The 24651-nt window shown below is 40.5% G+C and overlaps 1 protein-coding gene across 3 annotated transcripts in view; it reads left to right on the plus strand.

Moving 5' to 3' along the window:
* Nucleotides 1-24651, plus strand: part of def8 (differentially expressed in FDCP 8 homolog) — a 53319-nt gene that overhangs the window by 16435 nt on the left and 12233 nt on the right. For 2 of the 3 annotated variants that reach the window (XM_063067051.1, XM_063067052.1), the window contains 7 exons: nucleotides 2301-2450; nucleotides 8238-8379; nucleotides 10391-10555; nucleotides 14879-15006; nucleotides 16020-16133; nucleotides 19013-19093; nucleotides 21560-21700. In XM_063067051.1, the coding sequence (XP_062923121.1) occupies nucleotides 2301-2450; nucleotides 8238-8379; nucleotides 10391-10555; nucleotides 14879-15006; nucleotides 16020-16133; nucleotides 19013-19093; nucleotides 21560-21700 (921 nt within the window). The remainder of the gene's footprint in view (nucleotides 1-2300; nucleotides 2451-8237; nucleotides 8380-10390; nucleotides 10556-14878; nucleotides 15007-16019; nucleotides 16134-19012; nucleotides 19094-21559; nucleotides 21701-24651) is intronic. The other variant, XM_063067053.1, reaches the window with a different exon arrangement.

A 24651-nucleotide genomic window follows, 5' to 3' on the forward strand; every position in this document is an offset into this window, starting at 1 on the left:
TGTATATCGAAATATCCTGATTTTATCATTTTCATGTCGTTAGTACAGTTTCCTTTGTCTAAAATGTACATTATAATTAAATTTTGTGTTAGAATTAAAATTGTAATTTTGTGGTACCTATTCTTTGCATGTCAGTTTTTTTTTCCTTGAATGGCAGTTACGGAGCTGGCTTAGGCATGAGGTGTTAACATATTTCCATCTGCCACCCAAGTTAAGAAAAGTCCTCTAGAAATCTCTGGAATAACCTTATTGTACTCCAGTCCAATGAATGCCAAAAGTTAATGTAGATCAGGATAAAGCAAACAATGGGGACCAATTGATTTTGCGTAGAAGTCACTGCATAGTAAGTCCACAATGGACTCAATAAAATCTTGTAAATCTAGTTTTAAGGCAACTTATTTTTTAATTATTAATCTTCTAATATTTGTATATCTGTGCACTTATAATGCCACTAATTTCCTTTGGGATCAATAAAGTGTATATGTATCTATCAATCTATAATATTGATACTAGAAGAGGGAACAATGCTAAACTGAATCCAAAAACTCTGGGGATTAAGAACATGAAATTTAGAAACAGGAGTAGGCCACTGTCTCTTCTACCATTTAATACATTCAGGAGTGTTTTTGTAACCTCAGCTCCTTTTCCATAATTATGTAGCAACTGGCTTATGAAGTATATAACTCTGCTTTAAAAATACTCGCAAACAACAGGAATTCTGCAGATGCTGGAAATTCAAGCAACATACATCAAAGTTGCTGGTGAACGCAGCAGGCCAAGCAGCATCTATAGGAAGAGGCGCAGTCGACGTTTCAGGCCGAGACCCTTCGTCCTGACGAAGGGCGACTGCGCCTCTTCCTATAGATGCTGCTTGGCCTGCTGCGTTCACCAGCAACTTTGATGTATGTTGCTTAAAAATACTCAATCTTTTCTTCAAGAAGCAGAGCTGCAAAGATTTGAAACCCTCAGAGAAAACAATTTGCCTAATTTTGTCTTAAATGGCTGATATCTTATTTTCGAAAGTGACCCATATGTTTAATTTCTCCCAGAAAAGGAAATGTTCTTCCTCCATTCCATCCACCACATGTCAAGATCCTCAGGATTGTGAAAGATTAGTTTTTCATCTTCTAAACTCCAGCAGACATAAATATTAGGCAGGCTATGTTTTATGCCAACCCTTCCATGGCATGCATTAAACTAATAAATCTTCCTTAAAGGCATTTATATCCTTACTAAGGAAACCAATTCTGATCCCAAAATGTGGTCTTGCCAGTCCCCTATATAACTGAAGTATATTCTTCCTACTTTTGATTCACTCCTGCAAGCAATAAATGATGGCCTTCATTTTGCTTTCTTATTTATTTGCTGTATCTACATAGTGATCTGTGTGTTCTCCCCTAAGTCACTCCATATCCCTCTGCGTCTCTAAGTTCTGCCATCTCTCACCACTTCAGAATCAGAATCGCTTAAAAGATATGCTTTTTAATTCTTTTTTGCTGGATATTTCCCCCTCTGTCTACATCCCTTTGTAGCATCCTTGTACTCTCTTCACAAGTTATATTGCTATCTACAAATTTAGCAACCATCCCTTTGGTCCCTTTATCTAAATAATTTATATAAATTGTAAAATATTGAGGCCAGAGGACCACTGTCTGTCACATATCTTACATCTTGCCATCAGATAACGACCATTCATTCATGCCTCCTGTTTACTGCCGATTAGTCAATCTTTTGCCTTTACTAATATGTTACCTTCTATTATCAGGAAATTTATTTTTCATGGAAACTTTTCAATATGGTATCTTATCAAACCATCCACTGCTGTCTTTGATCAGCAGTGGCAAAGCTAGTAAAACTGCTGTCTATCAGGTCCATTGAGCCAGATTCAATCCTGGCTTCTGGCATTGCTTGTGGGCAGTCTGCAAGTTTTCTTTATGATCATACAATTTACTTTAACAGCCCAAAGTACGCATGTTTTGATATATTAATTGGCCGCTATAAATTGTCCCAATTATGTAAGGGAATTGTAGAATCTGGGGCAACAAAAGTGAATATGGAAATAATAAAATGGGAATTATGTAAGATCCCAGTCAGAGCTGCTCATGTCCCAGCAAGTGCACATTTCTCCCAGATAGCAGGGAATGAAGGTTGCCTCTGGCATTTTGGCTTGCAAACTGTGTGCACATACAAAAATTTGAGAGTTGAGTGCTGGCTTTTGACTCTGAGCCACACGCGATGAGTATAAATTCATATTTTCACTTTGGTCATTGTTTTCTTTCTGCTGTTTTTGAACTCTGCAGGGATCATTTGTGGCATTGGATATTGAAAATTTAAAGCGTGCAATTGATGAAGTAAAACAAATTATCTTAGATTTGCCTGAACACTCTGAGAAACAGAAGGATGCTGTTGTAAAACTTATTCATCTTCGACTCAAGCTACAAGAATTAAAGGTTTGGAAATATGTATAAAAATGATCATCTATGCAATTTTCTAAATTTGAGGAAAGTATAATTCTACAAAATCACATGCAATTCTGGTAGACCATAGAAACGCTGGTCAGAGTTTTGGAGCAGGCTGTTGAAAAGGGGAAGGCAATTAAGCAGTAATCACTTTGTCAATTTGCTGGTGAAATATGTAAGGGTATATGAAATGTTGTAAATTTTAGGAAGTATTAGACATAACTGGGCGAATGATATCTAGTGCAGGAAAATAAGAAGTGAATCTTATTGGTAAGAGCAATAACGAGAAGCATTAAATTAAATGGTACAGTTAAAGGAAGTGTACAAGCATAGACATCCAGACATATGCAGCCAAATGTTTGAATTAGACAGAATTGGTAGAAAAGACCAGAAAAGGTGGTGTGATTTGAGAAAATTGCAGTTATTCCCCTTACAAGATTTGCTTGAAAGGGGACTTGATTAGAAATATACAAAATCTCAAAATCCTTAAGTAAATAAGGTGAAATAGAAACAGAAATTGCACAAAACATTGCTTGGAAAGATTATACTTTCTTTTGGGCCGGCTGGTGGCACAATGACATCGGCGCCAGACCTGGGAGTGGAGGTTCCCGAGTTCGAAACTAGTCGGGTCTGCCCCTGAGTACGCTTTCCATCCGTGCCAGGTTGAGTGTCGAGATCGCAACTCAACCTCGTACAAACAAAGGGAAAATACTGCGAAAGGTGTCTATGTGAGGAGTGGTGTGCCACACAGTCTCTCTCTCACTCCGCGCCTTGTAAAAACGCTGTGAAAAATCCATATCACAGATGCACGCACAGACACACATGCAGACGCACACGCACAGACTCACACGCACGCAGGCACATGCCAAAAAAAAATTAATTAAAAAGATAGAAGAAAAGGTTATACTTTCAAAAAGAATTTGATTAATTGAAATGGAAGCATTTACTACAGGCCCATAGAAAAAGATGTTGCTTAAATTATATTCCTAACCACTCATGCTAGTGGTATTATCAACTATTTCAATTCCAGAAATATTCAGCAGCTTGCTTCATGTAATGGTATTGTTATAAAATAAACACCTTGCTACTAGTACACAATACAAAGAATGAAACAGTTAAAATCAACATGCGGGGAAGTGACCTTAATGATTTTTTTTAGAAAGGATCTGTAAGGAAGAGCAATAAATGGAGTGATGTATAGAAGAAATTTCTGAGGATTGGGTATAGACAGCTCTAACAATGGTTATGTATGATGGGATGAAGATTTGAGTCAGAGAAACAGCTTCTCTTCTAGAGGAGATAGGAAGTTGTAGAAAAGATTGATATACTGTACTGTGCAGAAGTCTTAGGCCTTATGGTGCCCAAGACTTTTTCACAGTACTGTATTTGTCAATGTGGAGCAGAGAGCGAGTATATAAATCTGGCAAGAGCAAATGATGTTGGGAATGGCACGGGTGGAGTGCCGCTGGAGGGGTGTAGGACAGGTGGCAGAGGAGGAGTGCTAGGGTTAGGGGGCTGCATTTAGTGTGGTTGCATTCAAACCCAGCCCTGAGACACCAGAAAATGTCATTTAATTCCAAACAATTGGTTTGTTGATCATTACAGAATGTCTCTCTGGTGCTTTCTGCTCCCTCCCCTCTCCTTTCCCCTTTTCCCAACTATAATTTCTCTCCCCCTGCACCCTTCCCACTCTCAGTCCACAATAAAGACAGATATCAGCATCAGGTTTATCATCACTCACATATGTCATGATTTTTTTCGTGGCAGCAGTACAGTACTGTGCAAAGGTCCTAGCTATTTACAGTGCTATAAAAAGTATTCACCACACCCCCCACCCCCCCCAAGAAACTTTTGTGTTTTTTTTACAACATTGAATCACAGTGGATTTAATTTGGCTTTTTTTTAAAACACTGATCAACAGAAAAAGACTCTTTCGTGTCAAAGTGAAAACAGATCTCTCCAAAGTGATCTAAATTAATTACAAATATAAAACACAAAATAATTAATTCCATTATTATTCACCCCCTTTAATATGACACACCAATTGGTGCGGCCAACTGGTTTTAGAAGTGACATAATTAATTAAATAGAGATCTGTTTTTGGAAACCTGTGTGTAGTCAATGTGTTTCAATTAATTGTACTCTATTACAAATACACCTGTATCTGGAAGGTCCATCTGCTGGTGAGTCGGTATCCTGGCAAAAATTACACCATGAAGACAAAAGAACATTCCGAGCAATTCTGCGAAAATGTTATTGAAAAGCACATCAGGAGATGGAAACTGTCCAAGTTACTGAATATCCCTTGCAGTAGAATTGAGTCAATCATCAAGAAATGGAACGAATATGGCACAGCTGTAAACCTGCCTAGAGCAGTCTGTCCTCAAAAACAGAGTGACTGTGCAAGAAGGGGACTAGTGAGGGAGGCCTGTGACAACTCTGGAGGAGTTACGAGCTTCAGTGCCTGAGATGGGCGAGACTGCGTATACAACAACTGTTGCCCAGGTGTGTCACCAGTCACAGGTTTAGGGAAGTGGCAAAGAGAAAGCCACTGTTGGGGGTAGGGTGGGGAACTCACATGAAATCTCGGCTAGAGTTTGCCAGAAGGCATGTGGGAGACTCTGAAGTCAGCTGGAAGAAGGTTTATGCGCTGATGAAACCAAAATTGAGCTTTTTAGCCATTAGACTAAATGTAAGCCAAACACCACATCATCAAAGACACACCATCCCTACCATGAAGCATGGTGGTGGTTGCATCATGTTGTGGGGGTGCTTCACTGCAGCTGGCCCTGGAAGGCTTATGAAGGTGGAGGGTAAAGTGAATGTAGTATAATATAGGGAAATTCTGAAGGAAAACCTGATTCAGTCTGCAAGAGAACTACGACTTGGGAGATTTGTTTTCCAGCAAGACAATGACCCCAAGCATAAAGCCAAAGCTATACTGGAATGGCTTAAAAGCGTCTTAAGTTAATGTCCTGGAGTGGCCAAGTCAGAGTCCAGACCTTAATCCAATTGAGAATTTGCTGGACTTGGAAAAAGGCTGCTCACTCATGATCCCCATGCAGTCAAACAGAGCTTGAGCACTTCCGTAAAGAAGAATGGGGAAAAATTAGTGTCCAGATGTGCAGAGCTGATAGAGACCTATCCATGCAGATTCAAGGTTGTAATTGCTGCTAAAGGTGCATCGACTAAATACTGACTTGAAGGGGTGAATATTTGTGTAGTCAATTATTTTTATTTTATATTTGTAATTAATTTAGATCACTTTGTAGAAATCTGTTTTCACTGACAGGAGTATTTTTCTGTTGATCAGTATCAAAAAGCCAAAAAAAAATCATTCTGTTTTAATGTTGTAAAACAATATAACATAAAAGCTTCTGGGGGGGGGGGAGTGAATACTTTTTGTAGGCACTGTACATGTGCCTAAGACTTGCATAGTACTACATCTATAACTTAGAATTACTGAGATGAGTGATAAGCCATTCAGTATTTTTTGGTATAAGGAGCTTTAAATTAGTATTCATTGGACAACTGGCAGCCAATGCAAATGATGAAAATCGGAGGGATGTTTATACAGTACTTAGTGTCGGCTAGAATATGAGTAGGAGAGTTGAGAGTAAAATATGGCAACCTGGCTACAGGAAGCACTGGAGTAGTATAGTCTGAAATTGATCCAGGCAATAGATAAATCAAAATCAAATTGGACTTAATTGTCATATGCACAAGCATGTGTACACAGGTGCGATGAAAATTGTTGCTTGCAATAGCATCACTGGTATGTACTATTAGGTAAACATTATTAACAAGATAACTGTATATTAAACATTGAGCACATTAGAACAAAAATGTCTATATTAGTGTAAATATTTTTGCAATTCGATAGGGAGAGATAAGTAAGTAATAAATCAGGGATAAATGCTGTGTTGAGGTCAGAAGCAGTCTGATTCATCCTTTACCATCGACTATAAAGGAAGTAGGAGATGATAGCAAGCCTCTGGAGCTCTAAGCAAGGGATAATCATGTTGGATTTTTATTCTTCTGTTCTTAGGTGGGGTCATGTATGACACAGCCAAGATTAAGTTTGCAGATGCTACCCAATCAAACTCTTGCTACCAGCACAACTTCTACTTTTTGCACTGCAAAGCCAAACAGTTGAAAGGCAGTATAATTGTCAATAATTTTGCCTTTTCCTGTGTTTGTTCTGTCTCTCCATATTGTGTGGCACAAAAAGAGAGTGTATCCCTGTGATCCATTGTGGAGAGATTTGACAAAGTGCAGATGCTAAAAGAAGGATGACATGCTTTCTCTCCCAAATGTTTTACTCAGTGGAAATGTTCTGATTCCAAAATGGTCCTGAAATTATAATTGGTACCCATTGAAGACCAAAATGTAACCCGGAGTCTGCCAGGCTGAGAGGCAGCATAGAGCTAGTAAGGTTAGAATTTTCAGTTCCATGTACAGGGTTATAGCAAGAGTAACTCTTATGTGTTCGTGCTGTGCACTTAACTGTTTCTTTTCAAGATTAAATTTAATGTGGCAGCAACCATTTTCTATACGTGTGCTGCAGTCAGTAGCGAACAGTCCAGAACCACACTCGTGGAAGATATAAACACAAGAGATTCTGCAGATGCTGGAAATCCAGACCAACATACACAAATTGCTGGAGAAACTCAGCAGGTCAGGCAGCATCAGTGGAGATAAATAAACTGTCAAATGTTTCATTCGGAGACCCTTCCTCAAGATACCAGGAGATGCGCATTCTGTAAAATTGAACCAATTTTAGTTTTAAGTATGATTTGAGGGATATGTATGTATGTAATAATCCCTAAAACTTCACCTTGAACTGTTTTAAACATTTTGGCTTTACATTGCAGGGTCCAGAGCAGTGGCACACTGGATAACACTAGTCTTTGGTTTCAAAGCATTTCACCTTTACATTATCAAGTTGACTTTATCCATTCTGCTTGGTATAAGCAAATGTCCCTGGGTAGATTGTGACAATCTTTTGTAAAATGTATGATTAGAGTTTTATAGTGAAAGTAATATTCAATTTTTAAAATTGAAATAAAATGGATATCAGAACTTGAATAAAAAGACCATATTAACATGGTCTTTATTTAATTGGGGCAAGAGAAATGAAACGTGAATTTAATGAAATGGGTCAAAATAGTGCATTATCTTCAGCTGTTCCATCAGTGCTCTTCCTTGTATCATAAGTTTACTAATAATTACATAATATTCAACTTAATTTGCAACTCCTCTGCAAATGAAGCAGACAATAACGACACTAGAAAGTACATGGTAAATAACATCTGTGCCTCCCTTATCAATATTCACGGTTCATCATTGACCAGCCACATAATGCCATTGCTAAGCTTAGATTCTCCGAGCACACCCCAAACCTTTCCACCATCAATAAGCACAAGTTAGGAGTATGATGGATTAAACATGATTTGCCCCATGAGTGCAGCACCAATAATGTGAAACTCAGTGCTTTCCAGGAAAATGCAGCTGATTTTCACAATCATCAGCCCCCTAACTACTCCTTCAGTATATCACCAAAAAAAATATTGGGTACAGTGTGTACCAAGAGTTAAATGCATTCAGTTTTTCCAATAGCACCTCCCAAGCCTGTGATCATTATTACCAAGGCCAGAGGGAACAAGTGCATTGCAACATCACCTGCAAATTTCTCTTCCTCGCAGTGATAAGAGAACCCCAATGTTTCAATTTGATAATAATGGGTTAATCATTTTAAATCTTTGTTATCCATTATAGGACCCTGATGAGGATGAACCAAATATTCAAATTTTGCTTGAACATCGTTTCTTCAAGGAGAAAAGCAAAAGTGTCAAACAGTTCTGTGACAAGTGTGGCACCATTATATGGGGCTTGCTGCAAACCTGGTATACCTGCACAGGTGAATACTCACTATATATCAATTTGTATTTCCCTAGTTCCATTTAGAATGACAATTATAATCATATGTAGTCAGTTTATATTTGAACATGCAAACACGAGGAATTCTGCAGATGCTGGAAATTCAAGCAACACACATCAAAGTTGCTGGTGAATGCAGCAGGCCAGGCAGCATCTATAGGAAGAGGTACAGTCGACGTTTCGGGCCGAGACCCTTCGTCAGGACTAACAGGGATCTGCAGGGATCGCTCCCTACGCGACTCCCTTGTCCATTCGTTCCCCCCATCCCTCCCCACCGATCTCCCTCCTGGCACTTATCCTTGTAAGCGGAACAAGTGCTACACATGCCCTTACACTTCCTCCCTTACCATCATTCAGGGCCCCAGACAGTCCTTCCAGGTGAGGCGACACTTCACCTGTGAGTCGGCTGGGGTGATATACTGCATCCGGTGCTCCCGATGTGGCCTTCTATATATTGGCAAGACCCGACGCAGACTGGGAGATCATTTCACTGAACACCTACACTCTGTCCGCCAGAGAAAGCGGGATCTCCCAGTGGCCACACATTTTAATTCCACGTCCCATTCCCATTCTGATATATCTATTCACGGCCTCCTCTACTGTAAAGATGAAGCCGCACTCAGGTTGGAGGATCAACACCTTATATTCCGTCTGGGTAGCCTCCAACCTGATGACATGAACATTGACTTCTCAAACTTCCGCTAATGCCCCACCTCCCTCTCGTACCCCATCCGTTATTTATTTATATACATACATTCTTTTTCTTTCTCTCTCCTTTTTCTCTGTCCCTCTCACTATACCCCTTGCCCATCCTCTGGGTTTTTTCCCCTCTCCCACTTTTCTTTCTCCCTGGGCCTCCTGTCCCATGATCCTCTCATATCCCTTTTGCCAATGAACTGTCCAGCTCTTGGCTCCATCCCTCCCCCTCCTGTCTTCTCCTAGCATTTTGGATCTCCCCCTCCCCCTCCCACTTTCAAATCTCTTACTAGCTCTTCCTTCAGTTAGTCCTGACGAAGGGTCTCGGCCCGAAACGTCAACTGTACCTCTTCCTAGAGATGCTGCCTGGCCTGCTGCGTTCACCAGCAACTTTGATGTGTGTTGCTTGAATTTGAACACCTATTTTCAATGAAATGTATATTAAGAATTCACTGTAGTATTTTGTAATACACTTGTATGGTTACCATGGCTAGTTGTAAGAAAGGATGACTTAAATCAATATTTTATGTAAGATCTGTTTTAAGTTAATCTGTAGACATTAAATTTCTGAAACCAGAGCTTGAAGTTGAAAGAAATTTAGCTGCTTTCTGGCTTGTTCTTACAGCTGTTAACAAAAGATATTGAAACAGAACCTTGTGTAGTCAGCTTCATTTAAATCAGAATTATCTGTCTTGGACTTAAATGTATCTTAAATAATGCAAAGAATCCTTGTATCTTTAAGCAGTTTTAAATGACAGATAAAGGTTGTTATACGCAAACAACAGGAATTCTGCAGATGCTGGAAATTCAAGCAACATACATCAAAGTTGCTGGTGAACGCAGCAGGCCAAGCAGCATCTATAGGAAGAGGCGCAGTCGACGTTTCAGGCCGAGACCCTTCGTCAGGCCTGCTGCGTTCACCAGCAACTTTGATGTATGTTGTTAAAGGTTGTTATATCTGACTTAAGTTCAGAAAAGATCAAATAATATTCAGCAAATGGTGGTCATCAGACTGAGCAGAATTTCTGGGAAACTTTGCCCCATAATTGGATTTTAATTGTATAATATCACATTTATAATTCCATTAACTTGGAGAACCAAAATGATCACTTTTAACTAATTTAATTTCCAAACCTGTACACTAGAAATCCAGGGTAAATTCCTTAATCTGAAGCAAAGTATTCTTGAGCAGAAATGATGCACCTCAAAAGAATAAATACAGTAGTTTGAGAAGCTGCAATTTCTGCCTTGGAAGTTGCATGTAACCATTTTTAAATATTTAATTTTGTTGCTAGGTTGTTATTACCGGTGTCATAGTAAGTGCTTAAACCAAATTACCAAATCCTGTGTACGATCAAAGGTTAGCCATCAGTCGGAATTTGAATTAAACATCTGTCCAGAAGTGGGACTGGACAGACAAGATTACAGGTGTGCAGACTGTCGACATCCAATATCCCTTCGTGAGTATTCTGTTCTAATATGCTTTGAAGAATTGAATTATTTAAAGCTGTTTACTTGAAGTATATTCTGCTAAGAGGGGGAAGGTTTTTTTTGCCAAAATTTGATTTTCTGATCTGTAAGGTTATAAGATGTGTATCTTTGTTCTTTGCGATCCTGTGAAGAAAAAGTTAACAATTTTATATAAAAGATTTCTGATTAATTTTGTATTTCTGAGCTAAGCGCATCTTTCTTGTAGATCTTAAAAGCATAATTGAGCAATTAGGAGTGCTTTGCTTAAGGCATTATTCCTGATGTATGATGACTGGATTTCAAAACTTTGTAATTTATTTACCTCACATCATATAGTGTAACTTGGGATCAAACTTAGAATCTATACTGAATAGGATTCCTTCAGTTGCTGTGTTTGGGGAGAGGCTGGTGCACTTTATTTCTGCCTCATGAGGTCTGATTGGAGGAAGGACAATTCATTCATGTAGGATTTTGTGTTTTTAGATTCTACACCAAAGTAATATTTTTTTTCAAGATCTATACAATACAGATCTTAGTAATATTTTGTTTTGACATAGGTTAAATTAGGAATTGAGGGACATCTTGGATAATTACCAATGACAAGCATCTATAAAGTGACATTTGCTTCAAATTTTTTAATGGGCAATATTAACCTACCAGTTTAATAGTAGAATTTTGAAGTATTGGCTGAGCATCTTGGCTTGTTCTTCAGGTAATACTATGATCTACACTTCATAACATTGGGCTTCTTAGTTGGAGGTGGACAGTATTAGCTATTGACATGATATAACTATATAACAATTACAGCACGGAAACAGGCCATCTCGACCCTTCTAGTCCGTGCCAAACTCTTACCCTATCCTAGTCCCACCGACCTGCAATCAGCCCATAACCTTCCATTCCTTTCCTGTCCATATATCTATCCAATTTAACTTTAAACGACAACATCGAACCTGCCTCAACCACTTCTGCTGGAAGCTCATTCCACACAGCTACCACTCTCTGAGTAAAGAATTTCCCCCTCATGTTACCCCTAAACTTTTGTCCTCTTAATTCTCAACCCATGTCCTCTTGTTTGAATGTTCCCCACTCTCAATGGAAAAAGTCTAACCACGTCAACTCTATCAATCCCCCTCATAATTTTAAACACCTCTATCAAGTCAAGTTGAATAGTCAACATGAATAGTCAAGTTTATTGTCATTTAACTATATACCTGTATAGAAGGTATATAACCATATAATGTATATAGAAATGAGACAATGTTTCTTTGAACCAGGATGTAAAGCATATACACATAAACACATGATAACTTATGAAGGTAAGGATAAAATCTACAAATGAATCATACACAAATAACAAACTAAAGTGCATTAATATTAAATTGTAAGGTATGGAACAGTTTAATCATTGACACTTCAAATACGATGCGGCAGGGATTTCAGAAGCCTAGTGGCCTGGGGGGAAGAAACTGTTTCTCATCCTGATCATTCCTTGTTTTTATGCATCGTAGTCTCCTGCTTGGTGGTAGAAAGTCAAAAAGGATGCTAGCTGGATGAGTGGGATCCTTAATAATACTAAGGACCCTGCGTACATCACGCTCCTGATAAGTGTGCCTGCTGGATGGTAGGGAGTCCCCTATGATCCTCTCAGCTGCTCTCACAGTCCTTTGTAAGGCTACTCCCATAGCAGATGGAGATGCAACTTGGCAGGACGCTTTCAATGGTGCTCCTGTAAAACACAGTTTAGATGATGGGGGGTGGTGGGGAGAGCCTTGCTTGCCTCAATCCTCTTAGGAAGTGGAGGTGTTCAGGGAGGTGATATTAGGGGACCAGGTGAGGTCATCCGCGATGTGAACTCCCAGGAATTAGGTGCATTTAACTCTCTACAGAGGAGCCATGTATTCGCGGAGGGGGATGGTCCATCTGCAGCTTCCTGAAGTCCACAATGATTTCCTTTGTCTTCTCCGTGTTCAGGCTTGGGTTGTTCTTCTCATACCAATCCACCAGTTGCTCCACTTCCTTTATACTCCGTCTTGTCAGTTCTTGATAAGGCCAGTCACTGCTGTGTCATCCACAAACCTGACGATCCAGCTTGAGCTGGATCTTGCAACACAGTCATGAGTCAGCAGTGTGAACAGCAGCGGTCTGAGCACACAGCCTTGGGGAGAGCCTGTGCTCGGCGTAATGGGAAGAGACATTGCTGCCCACATTGACTGACTGTGGCCTTACTGTTAAGAAGTCCAGTATATATTACAGAGGGCGGTGTTGAGATTCATTGAGGACCATTTCCCCACCAGCTTCCGGGATATGGTGGCATTGAACATCAAATTGAATTCTATAAACAGCAGTCTGACATTTTCCAGGTGGGACAGGACAGAGTAGAGGGCAGTGGCCATCGCGTTGTCAGTGGATTGATTTGAGTGATAAGCAAACCGGAAAGGATCCAGTGTAGCCAGAAGAAAGGCTTTAATGTGCTCCATGACCAGCTACTCAAAGTATTTCATAATCGTTGATGTTAATGCCACCAGGCAATAGTCATTTTGGCAGGCTGCTGGAATGATGGTTGCTGCCTTGAAAATGGAGGGGACAATGGATTGTTGCGGAGCGATGTTGAATATATCTGTCAGCACCTCCGTCATTTGGGTTGCACAGCCTTTCAGAACTTGACCTAGTATATTATCGGGCCCTGCAGCTGTGTGTGGGTTGACTCTGGTCAGGGTCGTCTTCATCTCTGCTTCAGCCAGATGGGGTGTCTGCTCCCCTGGGGGGAGGGGTGCCTTCCTCGCAAGCACTTTGTTCTACAGACATGAGTACTAACTTTTCAAAATGTGCTAATCTCATGAAATCTGTTGTCCTTGAACTCTAACAGTTACTCCAGCCTGATATTTGTACTTTCACATGTCTGGAGCAATTCTTTTTGTGAAAGAAATGTTTTAATTTGTACCAGGTCCTGCTCATCTTTGCTCCCATTTAGGTAATGGTTCTTTTGCAAATTCTGAGTCATGTTTCTGGATTCCTCCATATTCTTCTCATGTTTGATATTCCCTATTTCAAGACCTTACCCAAATACACAACTCTGGCTCTGACCTTTTGTGAACCTCCGAACTGAATCATTCCATTGTTAGTGGTATGCCTCCAGTGCCAAAGCCTGGGTCTATCATCTCTAACTCTCTCCCTCTTTTGTGCAAGTTAGAATATATTTCTTGTTGACCATTTGTAATGATATCTATTTAAGTGGTTCCACAAGAGTTTTATTAGTAATACTCTTATGAAGTGAACTGGGACATTTCTTCTTGTGTAACAGGAAGAGGAACAGGTCAAGATGCAATCCCATTTGATGAGATCAAGCCTGATCTATTTCAAGCTTGAACTCCTCATCTATTCTAATTCCACATGGCCCTCAATTGTCCAAACTTTCAAAAATGTATTTATCTCTTTTTTAAAAAAAAAACTCCACAAACCTCCGGGTAGAAAATTACATACATTCACATGAGAAATTAAATGACTGAAACCTTATCTTGTAACTGTCTTGTCAATTTAGAACTGTAATTGTCTTGTCTTATGCCCCAACTTAGGATCTTTCATGTTTCAATAAGATCACCCTCTTTCTTCAGCAAAGTATCGTATAAGTGAAGGGTATGCTTATTTCAAAAGAACAAATCTCAGCTTTAAAGATTGTGCTTGCTTAAATGTATTTTTATCAGATAATTATAAATGAGTACTGTAAATGTAATGTATTGCTGTACCTGTATTTTGCATTGTGAATGATAAATGTCTGAATGCCATGCAGAAAATGTGTCGCTGGAGAAATTCAGTCCAGGTTATGTGCCAATCAGGTGGGTGGATGATCTATGGTAGGATATTTTCCAAGATAAGATCTACTAGATTATATACACTCCTTCCTTCATATTAAAACATCTGTTATCTTTATTGTCATGGTCCTGTGACTTTAATTGTACTTTCAATTTTTTGGCACCTAATGTGAACTTGTGCTATCCTCCTTGTTTTGCGATAGCTCTAATCACATAATTCATTTTGTAATATGAGCCTTTAAGTGCATTTTTAAATTTTGTCAAAGACTTAAAGAATAGTCATAACGTTGACATGCTGCTTGACCGGGTACACAAAATAAAGTATTTTCTATTGGAAATGAGCAATTCTGCAAATTAACATTTTAAACATTTGTTGCCCCAAGAAGCTTTTAATACTGAACTAAGAACATTGTTCGGCTAACCTTATCTTGTTTCCTGCTTAATTTGTTTGTTGCCTTTCACCTGTGTCTTTCTCATTTGAATTTTTAATTTGTACTTCAGGTGGTGTGCCTGCTGAAGCACGAAAGTGTGACTACACAGGCCAATATTACTGTAGCAGCTGCCATTGGAATGATGTAGCTGTCATTCCCGCCCGTGTCATTCACAATTGGGATTTTGAAGCCCATAAGGTGGGTGACATTGATGGGAGAAGAGAGAACTTTGCACTTGGGAGCAAGAAAATCTAGTAGCAGAATGAAAATTTAAAGTGAAACCTTTTTATTTTGCAAATTGTAGGCATTTAAAATCATAGAATCCATATGCATAACTTTCATTTATTTTAACTGCAGATTCTTTAAATGATAAATTGGTGTACAAATTGAGAGTATTAGTCTTAGTAATAGAGTTCTTCAGCTCAACTCATTCATACTGACCCAGGTGCCTATCTAAGCTAGTCCCATTTTCCTGTGTTTGGCTTATACTCTTTAAACCTTTCCTATCCATGGACCCAAACAAATGTACTTGCCTCGACCTCTTTCTCTGGCAGGACATTCCATAATGCACATCACTCCCTGAGTGATGACACTTTTCACGATACTAATAATCTACATAAGGATAGACTTTGATTTAAAATTAAAAAATTTTAATCTATTTTAGCAGTATTTCATGTTAAGAAAGTTTGGTTATGTTCTGAGAAGAAGAACATCAATATATATGTATTTATAAACAGCACACAAAATGCTGGTGGAGCAGGTCAGGCAGCATCTATGGAAGTGAATAAACAGCCGATGTTTCAGGCCGAAATCCTCCTTTAGGACTGGAAAGGAAGGGGAAAGATACCAAAATAAAAAGATAGGAGGTGGGGAAGGAGGACTAGCTAGGAGGTGATAAGTGAAGCCAGGTAGGTGAGAGAGAGAAAGGCTGGAGAACGAATCTGATAGGAAGAAAGGAAATGAGGAAGGGCATCAAGGGCAGGTGATAGGCAGGTGAGGAGAAGAGGTAAGAGGCCAGAGTGGGGAATAGAAGAAGTGGGAAGGGGGGGGGGTGGAAATTACCAGAAGGTGAAATCAATGTTTATGCCATCAGGTTGGAGGCTACCTCCAAACAAGTCTTCTGTATGCAAATGAATACCTAATATCTGCTAATGTTGGTAGCTTTTGATACTTGTGGCAGACTGACTAATTTTGTTTTTTTTTATTACTAGGTGTGCCGACATAGTATGAGGTATCTCACACTGATGATATCTCGGCCAGTATTGAAACTTCGAGCAATTAATCCTCTTCTCTTCAATTATGTGGAAGAACTGGTGGAAATTCGGGTATGCTTAGATCTAAGATCTATCCTTTGCACTTGTATCCAGGATTGCAATATAATTTTCTGATGAAAACTGGAAAGTGTAAAGAAATTGCAAGCCAAACAGCTTAAAGCATGGAGATTCTGACAGAAATTGTAACACAAAATAATCCATACTTCAAAACTTACAAGGTGATGAAAGGAGATCCTGAACCAATGTATTAAGGGAAAATTGAACTTAATTAACTTGATTAATTCTTTGTTGTAATGGAAAATGTTTATAAAAATAATGGTGTATGATGTATCTTTACACACAATATACTTTGAACGAAGAAGCTGCAATTAGACATCTAGCCCTTCTGTGCTGGTTCTGCCATTGAATAAGATCATGGTTTTCTTTTAATTTTAATGATATTTACTTCTACTAACCTAAATCCCTTGATTTCACAAATCCCCAAAAACCCATCTGTCTCTAGTTTGTTACCTCTATTCTCTGTTTTGCTTCTCATCTCCGACCTGAATGGCTAATCCCTCATTTTAAGTGCCATATCCAAGAGGAACATCATCACTGTGACTATCCTGTGAAATCTCTTAAGACTCTGTTTTCTTGTGCTGGCATGATCCACTACATTAATCTTCCTGGGATAATCTTATAGGCAGCACCTCCAATCTTATCCACAGCGGGACACTATTTGGTGATCTGCACTCTCTTGCTTGTGAATGTATCCCTTCTCTGGTAAGGAAGCCAGTCCTGTACAGCAGCAGTCCCCAACCACCGGGCCACGGACCGGTACTGGGCCGCAAAGCATGTGCTACCAGGCCGCGAGGAAACAATATGATTTGGCGATATGAGTCAGCTGCACCCTTCCTCATTCCCTGTCATGCCCACTGTGGAGCTTGAACGCATGCGAGGTCGTTTCCCGCACGTCATCCATGTCGGTGCAGGAAGAAGATCAACTCCTCGAGCTTGCAAATGACGGCGAGCTGAAAAGTATGTTTGACATAACATCTCTGCCGGCATTCTGGATCAAAGTCGAGGCTAAGTATCCTGAGATAGCCACGAAAGCACTGAAAACGTTGCTTCCATTTCCAACATATCTCTGCAATGAATGCAACGAAAACTAAATTGCGGAATAGACTGGACATAAGAAACCCCCTTCGAGTATCGCTGTCTCCCATCACCCTTCGATAGGAATATCTTGTTGCAGGGAAACAAGCCCAGGGCTCCCACTGATTCAGCGATATTGGTGTGTTGCAATGATTTTATATGTTCATATGGGGAAAATACGCGCTGTGTGTTTAATAGCCAAAGGTTACTTAAAATGTTATGATGCTATTGACTTATGTGACTTATATAACAATTACAGCACGAAAACAGGCCATCTTGGCCCTTCTAGTCCGTGCCAAATGCTACCCTCACCTAGTCCCACCGACCTGCACTCAGCCCATAACCCTCCACTCCTTTCCTGTCCATATACCTATCCAATTTTTCTTTAAATGATAATATCAAACCTGCCTCTACCACTTCTACTGGAAGTTTGTTCAACACTTCCTTCAAGCTCCCCTGTCCTCCCCTGATAATTGGCTTATCACTATGTTCATGCGAGGAAAATATGTGCTGTGTGTTTAATATTAAATTCGTTAGATAAACCCTTTTAGAAATGAAATTGAGTGTATTAGCCACTTGTCACCTATATTCTGGTTGTGATTAACACCTGCCCCCCCCCCCCGGAACAGAATCGCCAAAAACGATTTGTAGAAAAAAATGGGCATGCACACGCATGCACACTGGTGCCCGCGCAAGGCTTCATGGTCATTGTAGTCTTATCGGGGTAAACACAACGTGTTAGACTATTACTCTTGTCTGTTGGCAACCCTACCCCCCCCCCCCCCCCCCCCCGGGTCAGCCGGTCCACAGGAATATTGTCAATACTAAACCGGTCCGTGTTGCAAAAAAAAGGTTGGGGACCCCTGCTGTGCAGAATACTTTGGGTGCAATTTCAGCAGGATTCTATATAATTGCAAAAGGTATCTTTACTCTTATTATTCAAATCCTCTCACAGTAAAGGCCAAAATATTGTTTGTTCTTAAGTGCTTGCTACATCTACACATTAATTTCCAATGATTTGGGTACCAGAACTTCCAGGTCTCCCTCAGTGCCCACACTTTTTGATCTATCACCACTTGAATATTTTGCCTCTGTTTCCTGTCTTTGCAAACTCTGAAAGGACTTACAAAAGATGTTTACAAATTTTAAATTATGGGCTAAAAGGTACACTGCCTGCACAGGTGCAGAATTAAATTTCAATTGGCTACAAAACCAATCAGTGGTTTGTTGTCAGAGTGAATGGGAGTAGATAGTGGTTACTATAAATGATAAGACTTTGGTTTTTAATAACCTGGTGATGGTGAGTTGGTTTAGAGTTTGCAAAGGGCACTAAGCCATGAAATACAGGAAACAACGAGGATAGATTTGATTTTATGAGAACACAAAACAGTATAGCACAGGGACATGCCCTTGGGCCCCAATGTCTGTACTGACCATGATGCCAGTTTAAACTATACAACTGCCTGAATGTGGTCTATAAATTTCTCCATTCTCTGCTTGTGCATATGTGTACCTAAGTGCCTCTTTTAACCCTTGCTATTAAATCTATATCCGCATTTCCCTGACAACTTGTTCCAGACACCTAAACTATGTTTTTTTCTTTTTAAGAAAAACTTTCTTGTAAATCTCCTTTAATGATAAACATAATAGAAATTATTTTTTTTTAAACATTCCAGTATCTACTTGATTATTTTGTCTTCATTCTATCGTACAACTCCTATTGCGCCTTACTGGAAGTTGACCTTTGCTAATGTAATTTAGTTGGTGATATTTATTATTTTGCCTTTTTGATGCAGAAACTCCGGCAAGATATCTTGTTAATGAAACCATACTTCATTACTTGCAAAGAGGCAATGGAGGCAAGACTCTTGTTGCAGGTTAGACTTCACTAAAACTGATTATTTGATCCTGTAACACACACAAGAAGTTGCTGGTGAATGCAGCAGGCTAGGCTGCATCTCTAGGAAGAGGTACAGTCAACGTTTCGGGCTGAGACCCTTTGTCAGGACTAACTGAAGGAAGAGCTAGTATGAGATTTGAAAGTGGGAGGGGGAGATCCAAAATGATAGGAGAAGACAGGAGGGGAAGGGATGGAGCCAAGAGCTGGACAGTTGATTGGCAAAAGGGATATGAGAGGATCATGGGACAGGAGGCCGAGGGAGAAAGAAAAGGGGAGGGGAAACCAGAGGATGGGCAAGGGGTATAGTGAGAGGGACAGAGGGAGAAAAAGGAGAGAGAGAGAGAAAGAATGTGTGTATACAAATAAATAACGGATGGAGTACGAGGGGGAGGTGGGGTATTAGCGGAAGTTTGAGAAATCATTGTTCATGCCATCAGTTTGGAGGCTACCCAGATGGAATATAAGGTGTTGTTCCTCCAACCTGAGTGTGGCTTCATCTTTACAGTAGGGGAGGCTCCTGGTGTGGCCTTCTATATATTGGCAAGACCTGACACAGACTGGGAGATCATTTCGCTGAACACCTACCCTTTGTCCGCCGGAGAAAGCAGGATCTTCCAGTGGCCACACATTTTAATTCCACGTCCCATTCCTATTCTGATATGTCTATCCACGGCCTCCTCTACTGCAAAGATGAAGCCACATTCAGGTTGGAGGAACAACGCCTTATATTCCGTCTGTGTAGCCTCCAACCTGATGGCATGAACATTGACTTCTCAAACTTCCGCTAATGCCCCACCTCCCCCTCATACCCCATCTGTTATTTATTTATTTATATATACACATTTTTTCTCTCTCTCTCTCTCTCTCCCTCCTTTTCCTCCCTCTGTCCCTCTCATTATACCCCTTGCCCATCCTCTGGGCTTCCCCCCCTCCCCCTTTTCTATCTCCCTAGGCCTCCTGTCCCATGATACTCTCATATCCCTTTTGCCAATCAACTGTCCGGCTCTTAGCTCCATCCCTCCCCCTCCTGTCTTCTCCTATCATTTCGGATCTCCCTCTCCCCCTCCCACTTTCAAATCTCTTACTATCTCTTCCTTCAGTTAGTCCTGACGAAGGGTCTTGGCCCGAAACGTCGACTGTACCTCTTCCTAGAGATGCTGCCTGGCCTGCTGCGTTCACCAGCAATTTTTGTGTGTGTTGCTATTTTCCATGATCTCTTTTTTTTGCCATTAACGTTGTAAAAAAAAATGTATTTTAACATAGGACATAGAACAGTACAGCACATTACAGACCCTTCGGCCCACATTGTTGTGTCAACCCTCAAACCCTGCCTCCCATACAGCCGCCCACCTTAAATTCCTCCATGTACCTGTCTAGTAGTCTCTTAAATTTCACTAGTGTATCTGCCTCCATCACTGACTCAGGCAGGGTATTCCACGCACCAACCACTCCGAGTAAAAAAACCTTCCTCTAATATCCCCCTTGAACTTACCACCCCTTACCTTAAAGCCATGTTCCCTTGTATTGAGCAGTGGTGCCCTGGGGAAGAAGTGCTGGCTATCCACTCTATCTATTCCTCTTAATATTTTGTATACCTCTATCATGTCTCCTCTCATCCTCCTTCTCTCCAAAGAGTAAAGGCCTAGCTCCCTTAATCTCTGATCATAATCCATGCTCTCTAAACCAGGCAGCATCCTGGTAAATCTCCTCCGTACCCTTTCCAATGCTTCCACATTCTTCCTATAGTGAGGCGACCAGAACTGGACGCAGTACTCCAAGTGTGGCCTAACCAGAGTTTTGGAGAGCTGCATCATTACCTCGCGACTCTTAAACTCTATCCCTCGACTTATGAAAGCTAACACCCCATAAGCTTAACTACCCTATCCACCTGTGGGGCAACTTTCAGGGATCTGTGGACATGTACCCCCAGATCCCGCTGCTCCTCCACACTACCAAGTATCCTGCCATTTACTTTGTACTCTGCCTTGGAGTTTGTCCTTCCAAAGTGTACCACCTCACGCTTCTCTGGGTTGAACTCCATCTGCCACTTCTCAGCTCACTTCTGCAACCTATCAATGTCTCTCTGAAATCTTCGACAATCCTCTACACTATCTACAACACCACCAACCTTTGTGTCATCTGCAAACTTGCCAACCCACCCTTCTACCCCCACATCCAGGTCTGTAATAAAAATCACGAAATGTAGAGGTCCCAGAACAGATTCTTGTGGGACACCACTAGTCACAATCCTCCAATCTGAATGTACTCCCTCCACCACGACCCTCTGCCTTCTGCAGGCAAGCCAATTCTGAATCCACCTGGCCAAAATTCCCTGGATCCCATACCTTCTGACTTTCTGAATAAGCCTTCTGTGTGGAACCTTGTCAAATTTTGTCAGAATTTTTTTAGATACATAATTGTGTTTAAATATTTGCATTTGTAGTTACAGGATCGACAGCACTTTGTGGAAAACGATGAAATGTATTCTTTACAGGATTTAATTGACATTGCCACTGGTCGCTTGAGCTGCACTTTAACTGAAATCCACACCATCTTTGCTAAACACATTAAACTGGATTGTGAGGTACAGTCAGGTTAAGGGTTTCCTTAAGTCTTTATCTGCCAAAGGGGATGGTAGCATTTGGAAAATGGGAAAATCTTGTGTGTTTTGTTTCTTTTTACAGTGTTATCAATGTGTAAGAGTATCACTTTATGTCAGATTTTTCAATTCTGTTTTGAATACTCCTGCATCCAAATGTGGTTCTGTTAATTTCGTTGCCTAATTCATTTAAGCAACATGATTAACAATTAGGAGTAAAAGGAGATGCTTCTGGAAACTCTGGGCTTGATTCCTTGCTTTAACTGTGAAATTTTTGCTCACTTGCTTTTTCGGGTTTTCAAATATACAGAACTGTTGGAAATAACCAGCCCAGGGCAGCTTCTATGCAGAAGTTTCTAATATCTGCCATGCTTTTTCTTATTAAAGTATTCTATAGCTGGCTTTTTACAATTGCACTCTCATTTGTTTATAACATTTACAACAAAAGAGCCGGGTATATTCCTTCGATTGCTCATTTGGATGAAGCAATAAAAATCTGAGTCCTGCAAACCACTTGGTTTGGACTATATTACATTGATTTCTCAAACTTCTGGTAATGCCCCCCCCATCTCCCCTCTCCTTCGCCGTTCCCTCTTTCACCTTATCTCCTTCTCCGCCCATTGAGTCCTTCTGGTGCTCTTTTCCCTCCATTTTCTTTCTTCCATGGCCTTCTGTCTCTGGCTGTTGAACAGTGATTTCTGGTCCCTGTTATCAGAATCAGGTTTATTTTCACCAGCATGTGATGTGAAACTTGTTAACTTAGCAGCAGCAGTTCAATGCAGTACATAATCTAGCAGAGAAAAGAATATATAAAATAAGTAAATCAATTATGTTTATTGAATAGATTTAAAGAAGGTGCAAAAAAAGAAGTACTGTATTTTTTTTTTAACAAGTGTGAGTTAGTGTCCAAAGATTCGGTGTCCATTTAGGAATTGGATGTCAGAAGGGAAGAAGCTGTTCCTGAATCACTGAGTGTGTCTCTTCAGGCTTCTGTACCTCCTACCTGATGGTAACGGTGAGAAAAGGGCATGCCCTGGGTACTGGAGGACCTTAAGAATGTACGCTGCCTTTCTGAGACACCGCTCCCTAAAGATGTCCTGGATACTTTGTAGGCTAGTACCCAAGATGGAGCTGACTAGATTTACAACCTTCTGCAGCTTTCTACAGCTTCTTTTGGTCCTGTGCAGTAGCCCCCTGTCACGTATCCTGTGACGGGTTAAAGAACCAGCAGAAATGGAAAACACTTTGGGGTCCAGTATTGCTATTAACTAATTATTTATTAGTAATTATGCAATACAGTAATATAAAATCAGATATATAAAACAGGTTAGCAATGATTATACATAAGTAAGTGCAGAAATATATGAAATCCAAGCTTCTTCAAGTCTAGGGGTAAATAGATAGTCTTACGATGATGAGTAAGGTTCAGTTCAGTTCGTGGTATTGAGTTGAGTAGTGATGGGGAGAGAGGGGGAGAGATTTGAGTCTTCAGGTGAGCTGACACTGTTGATCTTCCCGTTGTCCTCCGAGATCCTTTAGAAGTCACTGACTGTGACCAAAACAAAGGGGACCATTCTTCTGTGGTGGAATTATCAACCCAGGCGAGGGTTGGACACACAAACAACTCCCCACCGGTCACTCCCTTTTCACACTGCAAGAGCCTCTGATTGATATGCCTGATCGATTCTCCAAAACCCATTTTTTCTGTGGGCACAACAAAGCTCATTCAGCGTCCAAAACCATGTATCTGTCTGTTTATCATCTGACCTTCTATTTATCTCACCGTGCCGAATACTAGCTGTCACTCAAACAGCTCCTCCCTTCTGTCTGTAAGAATTTCCAAGTAGGCAGCATCCTTATAGAAATGTAAATATGCTGCAGAAAACATCATCCAAAGCTACCTTCGTCTGCCTCTCTGCCTCTCCAAAAGCACAGTTCATAGGGGTAATTCAGGACCCCATCACACCCCTCCATACCAGACAGTGATGCACAGGGGTGTATCTACAGAAAATAGTGCCTCTGGCAAGGACTGAAATTGCGCCCGTCCAAACATCTGACACACATCTTTTAGATAACTTTACCATAATATCAGCTCAAAAATACAAGTCAAGCTCGTTAATCTTTTAATTAACAAAGTATGGCACTACATGAAAATTATAACTGCACCTTCCTTGATTTCACTGATGCAAATTGGTCTATGATGTGATCAAAGTCAGCTCTTTTCAGTTTCTTCTCTTTCTACACTCACCAGAGCAAGATCAGAGTCTGACTTGACCCATGGAGGCTCTCAAATATGAAAGTATTAGTTTTAACTTGCTGAATGATCTCTCCGCTGGCAATGGAAACTGCGATAGTTAGCATTATCTGAATAGCAATGTGAGGATTGGGGAAGACACTCATCTCCATACTGAACAATAAATTCAAGAAGCTCTTCAGGTCTTGATATTTTCACGTTGACCGGCCTTGACAGCAACATTCTGCAGTCCAAAATTTCTTCATATAGCTGCTATCCATCAACATCAGAGCTGCACAATTCGCCCAAATTTTCACACTTCAGGTCGTTACTGTCGGCGCCGTAACACAGTCCCTCGACATGAAGAAGGAACCCAAACTTGGCATCAGTGTCGTGCAAACGAGCAAACCTTTCGTCCATTTCTCTGTGAAGACGGTCAAGTGTACCCTTCATGACTCTTTCCATTTCCTCCTTATCTGTTAACCCAGCGTCTCTCGAGTTCTCATCCGCCATTCATTTCTTTCGTCTCTGATGTCTTTCAACTTCAATATTCCATTCTTGACATAGACAGACTCCTCCTTCAAGTGACTCACTGACCAACACTTATCTTTCATCATAAAAATTATCTCGGAAGGCTTTCAAATCCAGGGCAGCGTCGTGGACGTTCATGCTAGGATCCTGCATCCTCTTTTGAATACAGTCA

This window comes from Mobula hypostoma, chromosome 14 (assembly GCF_963921235.1).
Source record: "Mobula hypostoma chromosome 14, sMobHyp1.1, whole genome shotgun sequence".
Lineage (NCBI taxonomy): Eukaryota > Metazoa > Chordata > Chondrichthyes > Myliobatiformes > Myliobatidae > Mobula > Mobula hypostoma.